Raw genomic sequence first — 19771 nt, forward strand, 5'->3', positions numbered from 1 at the left:
TAAAAGGCAATTTTGTTTTCTCTCTCTTAGTCGACAAGGTCATGATTGCATCTTAGGGTGTAGCGTGCAAGGAGCCATGAGCACCCATGAAGGAGAGTCCAGAGACTGAACCTTCCTCAGGGAAGCTGTGGGTGCTGGTAGCTTAGGCTGTGAGAACCCAGGTCCTATGTGCTTCAGATACATTGTTTTCAAACCTGAATTGATGTTAGTAACCTCAGATTTCACACATTGCCTTGCTATTCTATGAGTTTGTGTTATATGTAGATACCTTTCCTATACCAGCCAAAAACACAAGGCTACAAACAAATAGGGCAATTGAAGAGAACTGAAAAAAGAATGTGTAGAAAGGATGAAGAAGATGAGACACCTAAAGATTAGTCATTATAGAGAGCTATTGACCTTGGGCATCATGAAGTGTAAAAGGTTAGTTAAGTTTACAGAGCACAGGGACTGTTGTGGCTGTAACAGTGGTCTTTACTATGACCCAAGAAATAAAGGCACACAGCCAGGGGCTCTCTCCTTAGGTAGAGTAACACCACCATGGCAAGCTCACAACCTGACAGCAGAGGGGCAGGGAGTTACCCCTCATCCTGCCCTGCAATCAGCTGTCAGTGTCACTTTTCCTGAAAGAAATTAGGAGGTAGAAGGAAAGTTAGCCCAGTGGTGAAGCAAAGAGCTATGTCCCCACAGAATGTAGCAGAGGATAGAGATGCTGAAAAATGAAATTTGACATCAAATAAAGAGAATCCATTTTTCTTCATTGGTCCTTTTTCCAAGGACTTTCTCTCTCTCACTGTGATTAGATTGACTTGTTCTTACATCTTATTTATTTGAAATGTTGGCACCCCTCCTGGGTATCACATCTTAGAAATACTATCTCTCATCATAACTGCCTTAAAGATAGAACCTACGTTATTTTTCAGGGTGGTGGTAGACAAATATTTTTAAGAATTTCAATTTATGATCTCTGGAATCTCCATTCGCCACAGACAGGGTGGCCATGAGGGTCAGTGGTCATAGAGCAGGTGCTCAAGTCTTGTTTTGTTTCCAGGCCCACAACTGCAGCATTTCTGAGCATGAATATGACTGTCACAGCCTGGGAGAACAATCTCACAACAACCTATGGAAGTGATCCGGACTTTTATCAACATTTTACAAAGGACAAAATCTTGCAAATACTGACAGCCATCCTGGCCCTGGTGGGGCTGGCAGGGAATGCGGTGGTGCTCTGGCTCCTGGGCTTCCGCATGCGCAGGAATGCCTTCTCTGTCTACATCCTCAACCTGGCAGGGGCCGACTTCCTCTACCTCTGCTGCTATATTATATATTTGTTAGTTTCAATTTTCAACTTCTATTTCGCCAGGGAAGTAATTAGGAGATTTGTCTCAATTGTGGCAATGTTTGCCTACGTCTCAGGCTTGAGTATTCTCAGCGCCATCAGCACGGAGCGCTGCATGTCTGTCTTGTGGCCCATCTGGTACCGCTGCCGCCGCCCCACTCACATGTCTTCTATCATGTGTGCCCTGCTCTGGGCCCTGTCCCTGCTGCTGAGCATGCTGGAAGGGAACTACTGTGGCTTCCTGAATTGGGGAGTGCATCATGTTTGGTGTCAAGTGTTGGATTACATCACTGTGGCATGGCTGATTTTGTTATTTGTGCTTCTCTCTGGGTCCAGCCTGGCCCTGATGACCAGACTGTTGTGTGGCTCCCAACGGGTGCTGCCCACCAGGCTCTACATGACCATCATGATCACGGTACTGGTCTTCCTACTCTGTGGCCTGCCCTATGGCATCTACTGGTTCCTCATATTCCGGATTTCAAATGTATATCTTTCCTTCTTCCACCTTTCCAAGACTGCAGAGATTCTGTCCTGTGTCAACAGCTGTGCCAACCCCATCATTTACTTCTTTGTGGGCTCTTTCAGGCAGCGATGGCGGAAGCAGAGACACACTCTGAGGCTGGTTCTCCAGAGGGCTCTTCAGGATACTCCTGAAGTGGATGAACTTGGAGAAAGCCTTCCTGGGGAAACCCTATACATGTCAGGAACCAGACTGAGGCAGTGATGAAGAGCCTCTGTCCTGATCTGTCTGAAGTAACTTTGAGACTCACTGCTGCCCTGCCAGGCTTGGAAAGTATCTAGTCTTCTCTCAGCCTCAGCCTCAGAATGCTTCAGTGATTCCCCAATCTCTTCAAATAGGTTGTTTTTTATCAAGTCTTTCAAGGTTTTCTTAGAGAAAGCATTAGTCCCAACATTATACCTCTCCATAGTTCTTGACATTACTAATAAATTTCTCATGAGATCTGAATTTCTTTATTGAGTGCTTTTTCTTTACAATCTTCATTGCAACAAAAAGAATCCCTGTCCAAATCAGACAAGTCCAGGTCTGAAGTCCTGGTTCTACAGCTCTCCTCTCCAAGCTTCAGTTAATTCATTGTCAAATGCTACGAAATTTTCTACTCATAGCATCATAGTGGGGAATAAATTAGAAAACAAATGAAAAGGACTCTGCCAGGTGCAAATATGACAAATATTTCATAAACATCAACAGTTAATACATGTGAAGTCTCTAATATATTATTTACTTATGAGACAATAAGAATTCTTATCCTAAACCATAGATAGTTATTCATAAACTAGAGGCCCGATACACAAAATATGTGCATGGTGTGTGTTTGTGTGTGTGTGTGTGTGTGACCCTCAGCCCAATTTGCACCCTCTCCAATCTGGGACTCCTCAAGGAATGTCCTATTACCCGTCAAGGCCCGATTAGCCTAAACAGACAATGGGACATCCCTCTCATAATCCAAGACTGCTGGCTCCAACCACTCACCTGCCTACCTACCTGTTTGCCCCTAACTACTGCCTGTCAGCCTGATCACTACTTAGCCACTCCCCTACCAGCCTGATAAATACCTAACTGCTCCCCTGCTGGCCTGATTGCTCTCCCCTGCAGGACTAGTTTCCCACAACTGCCCTTCTCTGGTGGCCTAGACACCCTGAATTTCCCTCCAATGCCAGCCTGGTGCCCCTAACTGCCCTCCCTGCTAACCTGTTCAATCACAACAGCCTTTCTCTGCAGGCCTAGTCACCCTCAACTACCCTCCCCTGAAGGCCTGGTCACAGCTAATGGCCCTCCCCTGCTGACCTGGATGCCACCAACTGCCTTCCCATATAGGCATGGTTCCCCACAACTTATCTCCCCTGCAGGCCTGGTCATCCCCAACTGCACTCCTCTGGAGGCGTGATCACCCACAACAGTCCTCCCTTGAAGGTCTGGTTTCCCCCATTGTCTTCCCCTGCTGGCCTGGTCTCTCCCAACTGCCCACCCCTAAAGGTTGGTTGCCCTTAACTGCTCTCACCTGCTGGTCTGCTTCCCCCCAACTACCCTTCCTGCAGGCCTGGTTCCCATCAACTGCCCTCTCCTGCAGGCCAGGGTCCCTGCCAACTGGCCACCCTGCAGGCCTGATCACCCACAAGTGCCCTCCCTGCTAGCTATCTTGTACCGGGCATCTTGCATCCACATTGGGATGGCCATCTTTGACCATATGGGGGCAGCCATTTTATGTATTGGAGTGATGGTCAATTTGCATACAACCTAGTTATTATATATGATTGTTCTACCTGATTGGGTAGGAAAGGAAGATTACCTATATTTCTCTCAGACTATAGGCCCTTTAGATTCATGCCCCAGCTTCTTCCTGTGTTAAAGGATGATATTATTAAAGATGGTGTCTAAGGGACATGTGCTCAGTGCCAAAGATACAATAGTGAACTACAACAACAAAGAAAAAACACAAAGCCCAGACAGATCTAGTCATCATTACTGAGTTTTGAGTTTCAAAAGGAAGACAAGCCCTAGCAGTTTGACTCAGTGGGTTGAGTGGCAGCCCACAGACTGAAGGGTAGTGGGTCTGATTCTACTGGGTGAGTCTGCCCAGGCTGAATCTGGCAAGAATTGACTGGCTCAGTCTGTCCAGAGGCAAGAAGAAGTTCCTAGAACATCTGGTCTGTTCTCAGCTGTTTTCCACCCACTTCTTCTTCCACACTGGATAAGCTTCACTTCTTTGTTATTTGTGAAATTTGCCTATTCCAGTTTAATAGAACACACAAATGATTTGCCATTTTAGATTTGACCCTAAGATAAGGTGACCAGACATCCAGCCTTTGGCGGGACAGTCCTGATTTTTAACAATTAGTCCCGCATCCCACGGCATTTAAAAAAAAAGTCCCGATTTAAGTATAACCAATGGACACAAAACTCTAGGGAGGGAGGGTATGTATGGTAGCAGGGGGAGGGGGGGGAGGCAATGTTAAAATATGTACACAGATAATAATTTTTAAAAAAAAGTCCTGATTTTTGGAAAGAATGCAGGACAAGCTAGGGAACTGCGGGAGAACGGGAAGGGAATATATGGTTTTTGGCGGCCATGTGGCTTTTTAGCCAGGATATGAGTTTTATATTATTTTTGTTAATTTTATAATGTTAAACTTTAATAATAACAGATAATTGTTGATAAGTGATTATTGAGAACTACTTATCAAAGTTCGCATTGTTGATCAGTTGTTAGAATTGTGGAATATGTGCTCTTCTTACCAGGAACTAATGCTGCGACTGAATGTGTTTTTTCTAAGGTAAATAAAGTATGAACATCAGAAAAATCACAATTAAGTGTTGAGACTTTGAAAGCCATTTAATGTGTGAAATATAATTTAACAAATTCCTGTGAAAATTTTCATGACCTTTTAAACAACGACAGCAATCTACTAAAAAAAATTCACTCAAATGAGAAATATGCCAAAGAATAAAATAATAAAATAAAATCTTTGGCATATTTTTTTATTTATTATATTTGTAAATTGTATTTATGTTGAAATTTAAAAAAATATATTATAGGCTGAAACCGGTTTGGCTCAGTGGATAGAGAGTTGGCCTGCAGACTAGAGGATCATGGGTTCGATTCCGGTTAAGGGCATGTACCTTGGTTGCAGGCACAGGCCCAGTGCGGAGTGTGCAAGAGGCAGCTGATCAATGTCTCTCTCTCATCAATGTTTCTAACTCTCTATTCCTCTCCCTTTCTTTCTGTAAAAAATCAAAAAGATATATTTAAATAAATATATATTACAGTACTATTTTTGCATTCTTTGAAAATTTTTGTTGCTCCATATAGACAAAATTTTTAATCAAGAACCCCCCTCCACCCTGGTCAATGGTGTCAAGCTTTATCAATGTTAAAATCTGGTCAACTTTCCCTAAAAGTTACTTGCTTCCTGCCCCACCCCTACCCCCTCATGTACCAGAAAAACCACCCTGGTAGTGGGGCTGCAGGGCATGGGAAGACAATGACGCAGACCTGTGGGTCCAGATCCAGGCTCTTCCACTTGTGCACATGAGAACTGGAGCATGTCATTCAACCTCCTTGTGCTTGTCTTTTCCTTTATGCCAGATGGGAGTAAGCATAGCTCTCCCTCGTAGGGCTATTAGGAGAATTAAAAGAGGTAATGCCATGTAACCACTCATCAGCTGCTCATCTTCATCTATGTGTGAGTTGGTTTGTGAATCTCACCTAAATTCTGCAAGAGCTTCCCTCTTTTCATCCAAAGCCCTTTGTAAAATAGAATTAAGCACTTCACAGCTGCATCACCACTAGGGGAATTCTCTTACACAATGCTTTGATCTGCAAGAAAATCTCTACTCCATATCAAATGCAGGGACAATGAGTGAGTTTCTCATTACAGAATTATAGGAAAACCAGTAAATAATGGCCCTTCTGTATTTCAATCTCAACTATCTCTATTCACACCCTTGGCCACCTCTGTCTCTCTCCTTTCCAAAATGGCTTCTTTCTTGCTGAAACTGGTTTGGCTCAGTGGATAGAGCATCAGACTGTGGACTGAAAGGTCCCGGGTTCGATTCCGGTCAAGGGCATTTACCTTAGTTGCAGGCACGTCCCCAGTGGGGGATGTGCAAGAGGCAGCTGATCGATGTTTCTCTCTCATCGACGTTTCTAACTCTCTATCCCTCTCAATTCCTCTCTGTGTAAAATCAATAAAAATATATTTTTTTAAATGGCTTCTTTCTCCTCTAAAATACAGAGAAATTTCATTCAGTCTTGAATCCTCTCCCACCTGGATAGGAGATGTTTACAGGCATAAAAATATTCCTTCAAACACACAAGAGCATTTCACAGAATGAATGCTTCAAAATGGAATTTTGTTTTTTTAATATATGTGTTTTTTGGTGGTGGAGTTAAAAGTGCTGACTTCTGTTTTACATTCAAAATTCTTTATTGCCGGGACCGGTTTGGCTCAGTGGATAGAGCCTCGGCCTGCGGACTGAAAGGTCCCGGGTTCGATTCCAGACAAGGGCATGTACCTTCGTTGCGGGCACATCCCCAGTAGGGGGTGTTCAGGAGGCAGCTGATCGATGATTCTCTCCCATCGATGTTTCTAACTCTCTATCTTTCTCTCTTTCTCTCTGTGAAAAATCAATAAAATAGATATATATTTTTAAAAAATTCTTTATTAAAAATTTTTATATTATATTCAATCAAACTTTCTTCATCCCTTGAACTCCTCATTAGTTCATTCATACATGTATTCATTTGTGAATTTAAGTTTTATTGACAGCCCCATTTTGTTCCCACACAGACTTGGGTCCTGGAGACTCAACAATGGAAAGAGTAATCACTGTCTATCCTCATAAAATTGACACACTGGGACATTTTTAATGCAAGAGCTTTGGGTGTCCTCACACTGTCCTAAAAGGGGTCTTATTGCCTTCATAGGCCTAAGTCATAACCTCCTTTCTCCCTGGTGAGTAGACCACTCTCAGTCACTGAGATTGCAGGGTCAGCAGGTGCTCAAGTCTTGTTTTGTTTCAAAGCCCACAACTGCAGCATTTCTGAGCATGGATATGACTGTCAAAGCCTGGGAGGCCGAGTTCACAAAAATCAATAGAAGTGATCAGGCCTTTTATCAACATTATACAGAGCATAATCCTGGACATACTGACAGTCATCATGATGCTGGTGGGGCTGGCAGGGAACGCGGTGGTGCTCTGGCTCCTGGGCTTCCGCATGCACAGGAACACCTTCTCTGTCTACATCCTCAACCTGGTGGGGGCCAACTTCCTCTTCCTCTGCTGCCAGACTATATATTTTTTAGATTCAATTTTCAACTTAGATTTTGTCCCCAATAAAGTCTACATATTTTTCACTGCTGTGGCAATGTTTGCCTACATCTTAGGCCCTAGCTTTCTCACTGCCATCAGCACAGAGCTCTGTCAGTCTGTCCTATGGCCCATCGGGTACAGCTGCTGCTGCCCCAGGCAACTGTAAGCTGTCACGTGTGCCCTGCTGTGGTCCTTGTCCCTACTACTGAGCATCTTGGATAGAAATATCTGTTTCCTTCTGTTAGATTTTATAAGCTTTTCCGTGTGTCAGTTATTTGATTTCATCACTGTGGCATGGCTGATTTTGTTATTTGTGCTTCTCTCTGGGTCCAACCTGGCCCTGATGACCAGACTGTTGTGTGGCCCCCACAGGGTACCGCTAACCAGGCTCTATGTGACCATTGTGCTCACGGTTCTGGGCTTCCTCCTTTGGGGCCTGCCCATGGGCATCAACTGGTTCCTCTTATTCTGGCTTCCACGTGACTTTAATGTCCTCCACCTTCCCATGGAGGTATTACTTCTGTCCTGTGTCAACAGCTGTGCCAACCCCATCATTTATTTCTTTGTTGGCTCCTTCAGGCAGCAATCGCAGAAGCAAAGACACATCCAGAGGGCTCTGCACGACACTCCTGAGGTGGATGAACCTGGAAAAAGCCTTCCTGGGGAAACCATTAAACTTTCATAAAAACAAAACAAACAGCCCTAGCCTGTTTGGCTCAGTGGCAATCCACTTTTCCAGTGCTGCTGGCCCTCACTGGGCAAAGCCTCCTCCCAGGCTCCGACCAGGCCAAATGTTCTAGTCCCCGAGGCTGCCCGACTCAGCCACAGAGGCCCAGGTTTTCCTGCCCACAGCCTTGCCCCCTTGACTCAGGTGGCTGCAAGGCAGGGGAGAACCAGTCATTCCACAGGGTATGGAAGGCAGGCCTCCACTGATCTCCAGGAGGACAGGACCTCCTTCACAGGCTACACTGTGCAATGTCAATCTGGCTCTTCTTCAAACATTCCTCTAGACAGTACACCACTCAGGACCACCAGTCAGAGTGCCTATCTGACAGCTCCACAGCCCTAAGCTGTCCTGCATGGCTCCCACCCACACACTCTCATAAAAAGAACTCCTAAAGAATGTGCTTTGAGGAATGGAAGACATGAGATGTGAAATGTGAAGGTGAGCAAAAACATTGGATGTTATGGGAATACATTTGAACAAACGCTATTCAAAACAATACCTGCTTAATGTCTTTGGGGAGAAAAGAAATCATAATCCAGTCAAAGAGCCCTTTAAACTGCGTGGATGGAAACAGAGGTTGAGTTTCCTAAGGTATTGGTGTTTGGTGTTCATGAGGAGGGCAGACTTCTGGAGTGAGCTGTATGGTTTGCCCACTGCACCAAACAAAGGCAGAGGAGGGGAATGGGCTGACATACCATCCGCTGGTTAACTTTGTATCCAGGTGCAGGGCTCTGACTACTGGGAAGGAAGGGGCACATTTTTCTTCACACAAAGGCAAGGTCAGGGCTACTCAGCTCAGAAAGAAGACCTTCTCCTAATCTGCTTTAGTGTGCTAGAAGTGGACACTTTAAAAGGTGCAACTACTCATTTCTTTAAATTTCACTTATGTGTTAAGGAGTTAAGGCAATGGACTGAAAAATAGAGAGAGTGTAAAACTTCCAGATAAGTTGAGAAAATAAACATGCTGTGTAAAGCACCCTATGGAATGGGCAGCAGACTTCCTACACAGCTCCCACTCTTTTATGAAATCTTCCAAAAATAGGAAGATCAGAGACCCGTTTCTAATGAGATAAAGGTTTTCATACTTGCTGACTAAACTGGCAGGGTGTGGCTGCATCTCCACACCCTGTGGGTCTGTGTAAAGAGCCTCTCCCATGGGAGCAACTTCCCTTTTCAGGAAGCGTCTTGCTTGGAATGGCCAATCCCATAAGAATGGCCCTTTCCTCGAGGCCTGAAACACATGGTATTGGGATAACAGATAAATGATCATCTGAGGGTGAAAATATCTCAGTGGAGGCTCCTTTACTCTATGTGTGTATACTTTTGGAATATGATTTTGCCATGCTTTCCTGAGACATATTTGTCATGTAACATTATATTTGTTTCAAGTGTTTAACAAAATGATTCGTTATTTGTATATGTTGTAAAATAATCATTGCACTATGCCTAGTTAACATCCATTGCCACACATAGATACTTTTTGTTCTTTTGTGATGAGAATCTTTAAGATTTACTAACTTGGCCACTTCCCAATATACAAAACAGTATTATAAACTAAGAGAGGTTGGGTGCATGAAATTTGTGCACAGGGAGAGGGGAGTGGTGTCCCTCAGCCCAGCCTCCACCTCTTCCTTCTGGGACTCCTGGGAGGATGTCCAACTGGTGGTTTAGGCAAGATCTCTGTAGAATCAGGCCTAAACGAGCATTTGAAAGTCCTTCTCACAATCCAGGACTGCTGACTCCCAACCACTAGCCTGCCTGCCTGCCAAATTGCCCCTAACTGTTTCTGCCTACCAGCCTGATCACCCCCTAACAACTCCCCTGCCAGCCTGATCCATACCTAACTGCTCCCCTGCCAGCCCGATTGCCCCTAACTTCCCTTCCCTGCTGGCAGGGTGACCCCTCACTGTCCTCCCCTGCTGGCCACGTTACCCCTAACTGCCCTCCTTTGCCAACCTGGTCACCCCTAACTGCTCTCCCCTGCTGGCCTGGTACCCAACACCTGCCCTCCCTGCAGGCCTGGGATTCTCTTAACTGACCTCTCCTGCTGGCCTGATTGCTCACAACTGTCCTCTCCTCCTGGCCATCTGTGGCAGCCATCCTGTGTCCACATGGGGTCAGCCAACACTGACCACATGGAAAAGCTATCTTGTGTGTTGGAGTGATAGGCAATTTGCATATTATTTCTTTATTATATAGGATACACTTGTGTCCTCTGAAATAAACTAATGTGCATACATTACACCTGGGAATAAATGGAAACAGATCACATGAGCTCAATCATGCATGGCACTGAATGCCAAGGAAACTCACTTTAGCTATGGAAGCTCATATTGCCTATTGGGTGGGCTTCCTGCACACTCCCACAGTGGGCAGTGACAGACTCTAGTTTGAACATTTGTTAGAGGAGGAGAACCAGAGAGGGTAAGATGGGAAGAGAGAAGAGATAAGACATTGCACTCAGGGCAAATTTGGAGCAACTCATGAGGCCCTTGTCTCACATCTACAGATTGTCACTTGCCATTGCCCCTTGTGCAGGAAGTCACATTGGCAGCCCAGCATCTTGATAAGCCTCTTGGTCATCAGATTCCACTCCTGCTCCTGCAGACTCCTCCTATCTGGGGTAGAAGAGCATTCTCTGGTGTTCAGCACTCCCTGGAAAGCTCCTCTTTTTCCACTCACCACCTTCAACCAGAAGATGGTGCTCAGGTAAGAGTCAGCTCAGAACTATCTTCTCTAAAGGCAATTCTGTTTTCTCTCTCTTAGTCCACATGGTCATGAGTGCTTCTTGGGGAGTAGCAAGCAAGGAGCCATGAACACCCATGAAGGAGAGTCCAGAGACAAGAAGCTCCCTCAGGGAAGCTTTGGGTGCTGGTAGCTTAGGCTGTGACAATCCAGGTCCTATGTGCTTCAGATACATTGCTTTTAAACCTGAATTGATGTTAGTAACCACAGATTTCACACATTACCTTGCTATTCTATGAGTTTGTTTGTTATATGTAGGTACCTTTCCTGTACCAGCCAAAAACATAAGGCTATAAACAAATACAGCAGTTGAAGAGAATTGAATAAAAAACAATGTGTAGAAAGGATGAGCAAGATGAGACACCTAAAGTAATGTGAAGTGTAAAAGTTTAGTTAAGTTTCAGGGAAGGCTGTGGCTGTAGCAGTGGTCTTCACTATGACTCAAAAAAGGCCCACAGCCAGGGGCTCTCTCCTTAGGTAGAGTAACACCACCATGGCAAACTCACAGCCTGACAGCAGAGAGGCAGGGAGTAAAACCTCAATCATCCTCCTCCTGCCCTCCAATCAGCTGTCAGTGTCACCTTTCCTGAAAGAAATCAGGAGGCAGAGGGAAAGGGAGCCCAGTGGTGAGGCAAAGAGATGTGTCCTCCCAGGATGCAGCAGTGGATAGAGATGCTGAAAAAAGGAAATTTGACATCAAATAGAGAGAATCCATTTTTCTTATACCCTCTTCTTGGTCCTATTTCAAAGGACATTTTTCCCCTCATTGTGATTAGATCGACTTATTCTGACATCTTATTTATTTGAAATGTTGGCACCCCCTCCTGGGTATCACATCTTAGAAATAATATCTCTCATCATATTATAAATGCCTTGAGGATGGAATGTACATTATTTTTCAGGGTGGTGGTAGACAAATATTCTTAAGAATTTCAATTTATGATTTTGGTATCCCTAAAAAGTAATGTGAGAGGTTACTAGCACTTGACTGGTGATTTCAAGGCATCAGACACCTGTGCTCTTTCAAATCACTGTCCCCATGCCCTAGAGAGGTGATTTCATTCTCATGCAGGGCTCCCAGACTCATCAGCATTCCATCCAGAGGAGGAGAGGGGAAGGAAATGAACAACCTAATTAGTTGCATCACTTGTGCTCACCTCCCAATGACTACCACCTGGTCACATGCTGCCATCAAATGGGAATGGAAACTAGGATTATAATCCAATTTCTAGTCTAAAGCTCACAGAATTACTATGTGAGAGAGAACTAAATGGGTATTTAGACCAACTACCATTTTCTGCACCCCTGCATTTCTCTAATGTTCTGAGCTCACATGAAGAGTGTAGGTAGGTGCTCATCCCACCATGAGGCAAAGAACAGTGCTAAAGCTTCAGACTGTGCTCCAAGAGACCAGGACCTGCTGTTCACCCTGTGATCTTTGGATTAAAAGAGCTAATTCGTAGCAAGAATTGACTGATTGTGTGTTTCCAGAGGCAAGAAGCAACTCCTGGAATCTCTGGTCTGTTCTCAGCTGGATTCCACCCACTTCTTCTTCCACACTGAATAAGCTTCACTTCTTTCTTATTTAACAAATTTGCCTATTCGAGCTTAATAAAACACACAAATGAGCTTCCATTTGAGATCTGTCCCTGAGAGTTACTTGTTTCCTGCCTCACCAGTTGCATGTGTACTGGACATAACATTCTAGTAGTGGGACTTCGGAGCAGGGAATGGGGGAAGATCTGACACAGACCTGTGGGTTCAGATCCAGGCTTTTCCACTTGTGCATGTAAGAACTGGAGCATGTCATTCAACCTCCTTGTGGTCATCTTTTCCTATTTGTCAGATGGGAGTAAGCATAGTACTGGCCTCATAGGGCTACATGGGGGATTAAAATTGGTAATACCGGGTAACCACTCATCAGCTGCTCCTCTTCACCTATGTGTGAGTTGGCTTGTGTATCTCACCTCAGTTCTGCAAGAGCTTCCCTCTTTTCATCCAAAGCCCTTTGTAAAATAGAATTAAGCACTTCATACCTGCACCACCACCAGGAGAATTCTCTTACACAATTCTTTGATCTGCAAAAAACTCTCTACTCCAAATCACATGTAGGGACAATGAGTGGGTTTCCCATTACACGTATTATAGGAAAACCAGTTAATAATGCCCCTTCTGTACTTCTGCATCAACTACATCTATTGACACCCTTGGCCACCTCTGTCTCTCTCCTTCCCAAAATAGCTTCTTTCTCCTCTAAAATACAGAGAAATTTCATTCAGTCTTGAATCCTCTCCCACCTGGATAGGAGATGTCTACAGACATAAAAATATTCTTTCAAACACACGAGAGCTTTTCACAGAGTGAATACTTAGAAATGGAATTTTGTTTTTGTTACATATATGTTTTTGGGTGGTGGAGTTAAAAGTGCTGACTTCTGTTTTACTAGTACATTTAAAATTCTTCATTAAAAAACTATTATATTTATTAAGTGCAAATTTTCTTCCTCCCTTTGGCTCCTCATTCATTCATTTGTGGATTAAAATTTTATTGACAGCCCCATTGTGTCCCCACACAGACTTGGGCCCTGGAGACTCAACAATGAAAAGAGTAATCACTGTCTATCCTCATAAAGACGACACACTGGGACATTCTAATGCAAGAGCTTTGGGTGTCCTCACTCTGCCCTAACATGGGGTCTCATTCCCTTCATGAGCCTAAGTCATAACATCCTTTCTCCCTGGTGAGTAGACAACTCACAGTTACTGAGCCTGCTGTCAAATGAAAGCCACTCTCCCAGAGCACAAATACTGAGGAACTCAGAACCCTGTTGTCCTCCACAAGACCTGAGCAGACTCTTCTCCTGCCTCCACGGTACATGTCATGGGTTGGATGGTGAGTGGAGAAGTTGTACCTGGAGGGTCTGTGTTGCAGTATAACGAGCCCAGGCTGTAGGATTCAGTGAGAACTGGGTTTAAATTCAGGCTCCAGGACTCCAAGACTGTGTGTTTCAGGGAGAATCTTAATTTATGGAATCCTCCATTCCCCATGGACAGGGTGGCCATACGGATCAGTGGTCACAGAGCAGGTGCTCAAGTCTTATTTCGTTTCCAGGCCCACAACTGCAGCATTTCTGAGCATGAATATGACTGTCACAGCCTGGGAGACCAATCTCACAACAACATATGGAAGTGTTCAGGCCGTTCATCAACATTATACAGAGATCATAATTCTGCAAATACTGACGGTCATCGTGGGCCCGGTGGGGTTGGCAGGGAACGCGGTGGTGCTCTGGCTCCTGGGCTTCCGCATGCATAGGAATGCCTTCTCTGTCTACCTCTTCAACCTGGCCGGGGCCGACTTCCTCTTACTCTGCTGTCTATTTATACGTGCCCTAGGTTTACTTTTTGACTTGAGTTTTGACAGTACAGTAATGGGCGGCTTTGTCTTTGCTGTGTCAGTCTTTGCCTACATCTCAGGCCTAGGCTTTCTCAGCGTCATCAGCACGGAACGCTGCATGTCTGTCCTGTGGCCCATCTGGTACCGCTGCCTCCGTCCCAGACACCTGTCCCCTGCCCTGTGTGCCCTGCTCTGGGCCCTGTCCCTGCTGCTGAGCATGCTGGAAGGGTACTACTGTGGCTTCCTGATTAGCAATATGCATGAAGTTTGGTGTTCAGTCTTGGATTTCATCACTGTGGCGTGGCTGATTTTGTTATTTGTGCTTCTATCTGGGTCCAGCCTGGCCCTGATGACCAGACTGTTGTGTGGCTCCCACCGGGTGCCACTAACCAGGCTCTATGTGACCATCGTGTTCACAGTGCTGGTCTTCCTCCTCTGTGGCCTGCCCTTCGGCATCATCTGGTTCCTCTTATTCTGGTTTCGAAGTGATTCAAAGACGGTCTTCTGTCTTTACCTGATTGCAATACTCCTGTCCTGTATCAACAGCTGTGCCAACCCCATCATTTACTTCTTCGTTGGCTCCTTCAGGCAGCGATGGTGGAAACAGAGACACACCCTGAGGCTCATTCTTCAGAGGGCTCTGCAGGACACTCCTGAGGTGGATGAACCTGGTGAAAGCCTTCCTGGGGAAACCCTGGACATGACAGGAAGCAGTCTGGTACAGGGATGAGAGCCTCTGTTCTGTTCAGTATGAAGTAATTTTGGGACTCACTGCTGCCCTGCCAGGGTTGGAAAGTATCTAGTCTTCTCTCAGCCTCAGCCTCAGAATGCTTCGGTGATCCTCTAGTCTCTTCAAATGGGTTGTTTTTAATCTGGCTGCTCTACTTTTTCTCATTAATCTGAAAGTTATGCCTCACCACCATTCCTGACATTACCAATAAATTTCTCATGTAATTGGCCTCTGAATTTCTTTATTGAATGCTTTTCTTTGCAAGTGGGTCAGGAAAGGCTTCTTGAAATGCTTGGCCTTTGAACTGATAACTATAATTTACCTAGTAAGTACCCTCTGTCACATGAGCCAGCCACACCAACCTTTTAAGACAGGCAAGGAAAGATAAACAAGAACTGGACAAATAGAAATTGGAAAAGAAGCATTTATTGTGTTATTGCTAATAAAAGTACAAAGGTTGTTTAGAAAATGATGACCAGTGTGCAAACAAGTTTCATTCCCTTTGACACCCCAAATATATGGTCACAGTTGCTAGATCCCTTTTAAGAAGGATCAGCCTGGCCCGTGTAGCTTAGTGGTTGAGTGTTGACCTATGAACCAGGAGGACACAGTTTAATTCCTGGTCAGGGAACATGCTCAGGTTGGAGTCTCAGTCCTCAGTGGAGAGCATGTACGAGACAGCCAATGAATGATTTTCTCTCATCACTGATGTTTCTATTTCTCTCTCCCTCTCTTTTCCTCTCTCTGAAATAAATTTTAAAAAAAAAATTTTTAATGGATCATTGGCTAAAGTGCAGTGAGTAATGAGCCATGTCTCTTGTAGCTTTATAGTGTCGGGGGTTGGCATAAGTTTTGCAAAATGAGTTAGAGTCAGCTCTACAATACTGTCAAGTCCAGACATCGCCAGCAAGGTCACCCAAGCAGGACAAACCAAAGAGGAAATTCCTGCTCTCCTGACAATGAATCTAGGATATGTCCAACCCTACAGGGTCGGAAACCGCATCTAAAAACAACAGGCCAGTGGAACAAGGACAAGGGTTGGAGGAAGTGGGAAGGGAGAAACAAAAGAATGCACCCTCTTTTGGACAAGTCTTTTAGCCTGCAAAAGGCCACATTGGAGCAGGAGAGATGGCTTATCTTTAAATTAAACTCAATGTTTTATGCCTCATATAAAACTTCAATTCTAATTGCTCACAGCTTTGATATGGATGATGGCATAAGAGTTGGTAACCAATTATCAGAAATCTCGTATTTAAATTCAGCATGATATCTCCTATCTCTTTAGAAATATAGTATCTATAGTATCTTGATATTTAGATCTGAGCTGTTTAAACATCCTGTTATACATGTGAGAGAATAATGCATATCAATTTCAGATGTTCTGAAGAGATCAGTGAGCGAAAGTTAGGCCTTTAGTTACCTGCAAAATTTTATTTTTTCATTTTAAAGAGATATTAGAAGCAAATAAGATAAATTTTTAATAAATATTTAAATTTAATGGTGGTTGTGTGAATGCTTATTATATTATCTCAGGGCCTACATGCCTAGTTTACAATCTTCTTTCCAGCATAAACCTTGTTCTCATTCTTGGGAACTGCAATATCCATATAGGTAGTAAATCCAAGTTTTTCAATCTGATTAATTATAGACCAACAAGTTGCAAAATTACTGCAGAGAGTTCCTCTCTGCCTGTCACCGAGCCTCTGCCAATGGTTACCTTTTACACAAATACAGAACATTTTCAAAACCAAAAAATTGACCTGGGTAGAATACAGTTATTTACACTACACATCTTACTTATATCTCACCCAGTTTCACATGCACACATTTTTATTGTGTATAATTCTAGGACATTTTATCACATGTATAGATTCATGTAATCATAACCATATTCAAGATTTGGAACTGTTTTTTGTCACAGAAGAGTCCTCTTGGGCAACTCTTTGTAGACACACCCAACCTGTGCCCCTTCCAAACTCTTGGCAACCACTGATCTTTTCTCCATCTCTATAATTTTGTCATTTCAAAAATGTTATATAAATGGGATCATACAGTATTCAGCCTTTGAGTTTGACTTTTTTCATTCAACACAATGACCTCAAGATCCATCCAAGATGTTGCATGAATCAATAGTTTGTTGTTCATTTTTTAAATTACTGTGTTGTATTCTATAGTATAGATGTATTACCTTTGTTTCACTATTCACAAGTGGAAGGACATTTGGTTTGTTTCCAATTTTATTATTATAAATAAAATTTCTATGAACACTGTATAGAGGTTTTTATGTGAACGTAAGTTTACCATTCTCTAAAATAAATGCCAGGAGTAATTGTTGTGTTGTATGGTAAGTGTACCTCTAAAATTTTAAGAAAATGCAGTTTTCCAGAATGCCCAAACAATTTTACTTTCCAACCAGCAATGTATGAGAGATCCAGTTTTCCAAAAACCTCGTCAATACTTGAATGAATGGGTATTCTTCATTTTAGCCATTCTAAGGTGTGTGTAATAGAATCTCATCATGGTTTTAATTTTGTATTTCCCTAATGGCTAGGGATGCAAAACATATTTCATGTATTTATTTGCCTCCTATATATTTCCTTTGGTGAAGTGTTAGTTCAAGTCTTTTGCCCTGGTTGAATCCAACTCTCCATTAACTCCATGACTGTTTCCAGGGAGCTGAGTGCAGCTAGAAAACAACACACAACCAATGGTCTCACTTTCAATTTATATCCACAAACCACAAGTATCCACTTAGCTCTGCTGAGCGATCAGGTACCCTTTCCATAACTACCCTCTTAATCTCCAAGGGAAACACTTCACTCCATCTCTCTCCTGAAGCCCCCTCCTCACTCTTTTATCAGTCTCAGATGCTGCCCTCCTGAGAATGTCCCCACCAAATCTACCAGCATTTGAGCTCACTTCCCTGCCTTTCCTCAGGTCAGGAAAGAGCTCTGCATGCTCCTACCCTAAACCATCCTTTCCACCTACATGCAGGTTCCTACCCCTCTCCTCCACAGACACACTTACCCAATTATTACTTCTCCCACATGACTCTTGAATAATCCCTTCTCTATTGGATCATCCCAACTCTATACATACATGTTATCTTATCTCCTGGCTTAAAATAGATTCCGCTCTACCCACAGCTTGGTTTTTTCTCCTTTCCTTCACAGCAAATCTCCTTAAATGAGTTTTCTATACTTGGTTATTGAGGAGTGAAAAATTACTGACCTTGCCTAGAGGGTAGAAAGTTACTACTCCCTCCCCCTCCTGGACCTGAAGACCAAATCAGCAGTCTGGGATAGTCAAGGCTAAGATAGCAGAACAAACCAAGGAGGGAGATTAGGCCATCTGGCTGATGCATGCAATCACAAGGTTAAGACCACCACCACCCCCCCCTTGTTTGGAATGTGCTTGTTTGAAGAATGCTTAAAAAGAGAGAGACGCTTTGTAATGGCTGCTGCTTCTGGCTGCGCCATTGCCACGGCGGCAGCCCAGATTCGAATCTGCAATAAAATTTGTAATTAGACTCCGCAATTGGCTAGTTGGAGTTATTTCCCGGGTAGGGGTCTCTGCCTCTTGGGTGGCCTCATCTCCATTCAACATTTGGGGGCTCGTCCGGGATTAGAGGGATTAGAGACCCCCAGATGGGCAGACGCCCCATTCTCGTCGTCCGGACTACTTGAACGGCGCCAGTAAGTAGAGGCCTCATTTGTTCCTTGTAGTATTTCTTGTTCTTGGTTGCTCGCGAGCGCTTGGGATCTGAGAACGGCGGGACGCTGCCAGAAGTTCTCAGATCTGGCTGGAGTGGGGGACGCCCCACCTGCGGTCTTGGTTTCTTGATGTTCAAGTGGGTGAAAGTGTGAAAGAGATGCTGTGGTATGTCTGGTTTTTTTTGTGTTTCTAGGAATGTTACTTGTCGTCTTTGTTTTGGACTTATTTGTTGCCTAACTGTTTATAGATTGGGAAGAAAGAGAGAAATGGGGCAAGGAAACTCGAGGGAGAGTCACCTAAGTCCCCTTGAATGTATGATTAAAAATTTTTTCTGACTTCAGAAAAGGGTGAAGGCTATAGTGTTTCTGTAGATGCCTTCACTCTCTGAAGACTCTGTAAGTTGGAGTGGCCGAGATTTGGGGTTGATTGGCCTTCAACAGGGACCCTAGAAATGGGGCCCTGCACGGGAGTCCGGCGGATAGTCTATGGAAGCCCCGGGCATCCGAACCAAATTCCCTACATTGATATTTGGATTGATGTTCTTTTTGATAACCCCAAATGGCTGAAGGAGTGTGGTTGTCTCCCTGACAAAGGAAAATTGGGAAAGAAACCTTTAATTTGTTTAAAGCTGAGTGCTCTGATGGCTAGCAAACTGCCCCGAGTGGCCACTGGGATTCTTTTTTCCCAGGGGTGCTTTGCTTTCTATCAGAGGGGAATCGGCCCGCCTAACAATATTTATGTCTATGTTTATTGATTGGAAGGTATGAAATTGTAACAATTGTGGTACAAAAAAAAAAATTTAAAAGCAGAGACCAAATTCTAAAGTTAACTATTTACAAGAAGGAAGCTTGAGCTGGCAAAGTCACCAAGTCTGCCCAGCAAGCTCAACAACTAAATGAATCTTATTTCAGACACCTGCCTCCACCCAGTCTTCATCAGTGGTGGAGGAACGGTCTCAGAACTGTTTGTTTCAATTAGGCATTTAAGTTTAATGTAATTAATGATTACAGTACATTGTAAAATCTTTAAAGGAAAAGGAAAATATTTTGTGGGGGCGGAGCTTGAAGATGGCGACCGAACAGTCGGACTTGTTCTGACTCTGGTCCCAGAACAGATAGAAACAGCATCTGAGTCGCTCAGGGAATGTTGATTGGCAGCTAAGGGGCTTCGGAATTCTCTAGGAAGGTAAGGAAAGGTCCGCTGGACAGGATTTCCTGACCAAGAGGCCAGCACTGCCGCGGCTGCGGCGGCTCTCCCAGCGAGCTCTCGCGGAGAGAGGGCAGCGCC

General features: G+C 44.1%; 2 protein-coding genes and 1 pseudogene across 2 annotated transcripts; all 3 read left to right on the forward strand.

The window, feature by feature from the left end:
- Window positions 1–969: 969 nt before the first annotated feature.
- On the forward strand, window positions 970–2347 carry LOC123651052 (mas-related G-protein coupled receptor member X1-like). Its single transcript, XM_045577568.1, has one exon. It carries the CDS (start codon window positions 1077–1079, stop codon window positions 2061–2063), a length of 987 nt encoding a protein of 328 aa, XP_045433524.1. The 5' UTR covers window positions 970–1076; the 3' UTR covers window positions 2064–2347.
- Window positions 2348–6887: 4540 nt separating this feature from the next.
- Window positions 6888–7857, forward strand: LOC118712904 (annotated as a pseudogene).
- Window positions 7858–10487: 2630 nt separating this feature from the next.
- On the forward strand, window positions 10488–17031 carry LOC118712900 (mas-related G-protein coupled receptor member X1-like). Its single transcript, XM_036427146.2, has 2 exons — window positions 10488–10608; window positions 13756–17031. The coding sequence occupies exons 1-2, from the start codon at window positions 10598–10600 to the stop codon at window positions 14768–14770; spliced, it is 1026 nt and encodes a 341-aa protein (XP_036283039.1). The 5' UTR covers window positions 10488–10597; the 3' UTR covers window positions 14771–17031.
- The last annotated feature ends 2740 nt before the right edge of the window (window positions 17032–19771 follow it).

Source organism: Pipistrellus kuhlii, unplaced genomic scaffold, assembly GCF_014108245.1.
Source record: "Pipistrellus kuhlii isolate mPipKuh1 unplaced genomic scaffold, mPipKuh1.p scaffold_m20_p_9, whole genome shotgun sequence".
Lineage (NCBI taxonomy): Eukaryota > Metazoa > Chordata > Mammalia > Chiroptera > Vespertilionidae > Pipistrellus > Pipistrellus kuhlii.

Bases quoted from the DNA above. Each gene is read 5' to 3' on its own strand.
- LOC123651052 (XM_045577568.1), top strand. From the start codon at position 1,077: ATGAATATGACTGTCACAGCCTGGGAGAACAATCTCACAACAACCTAT.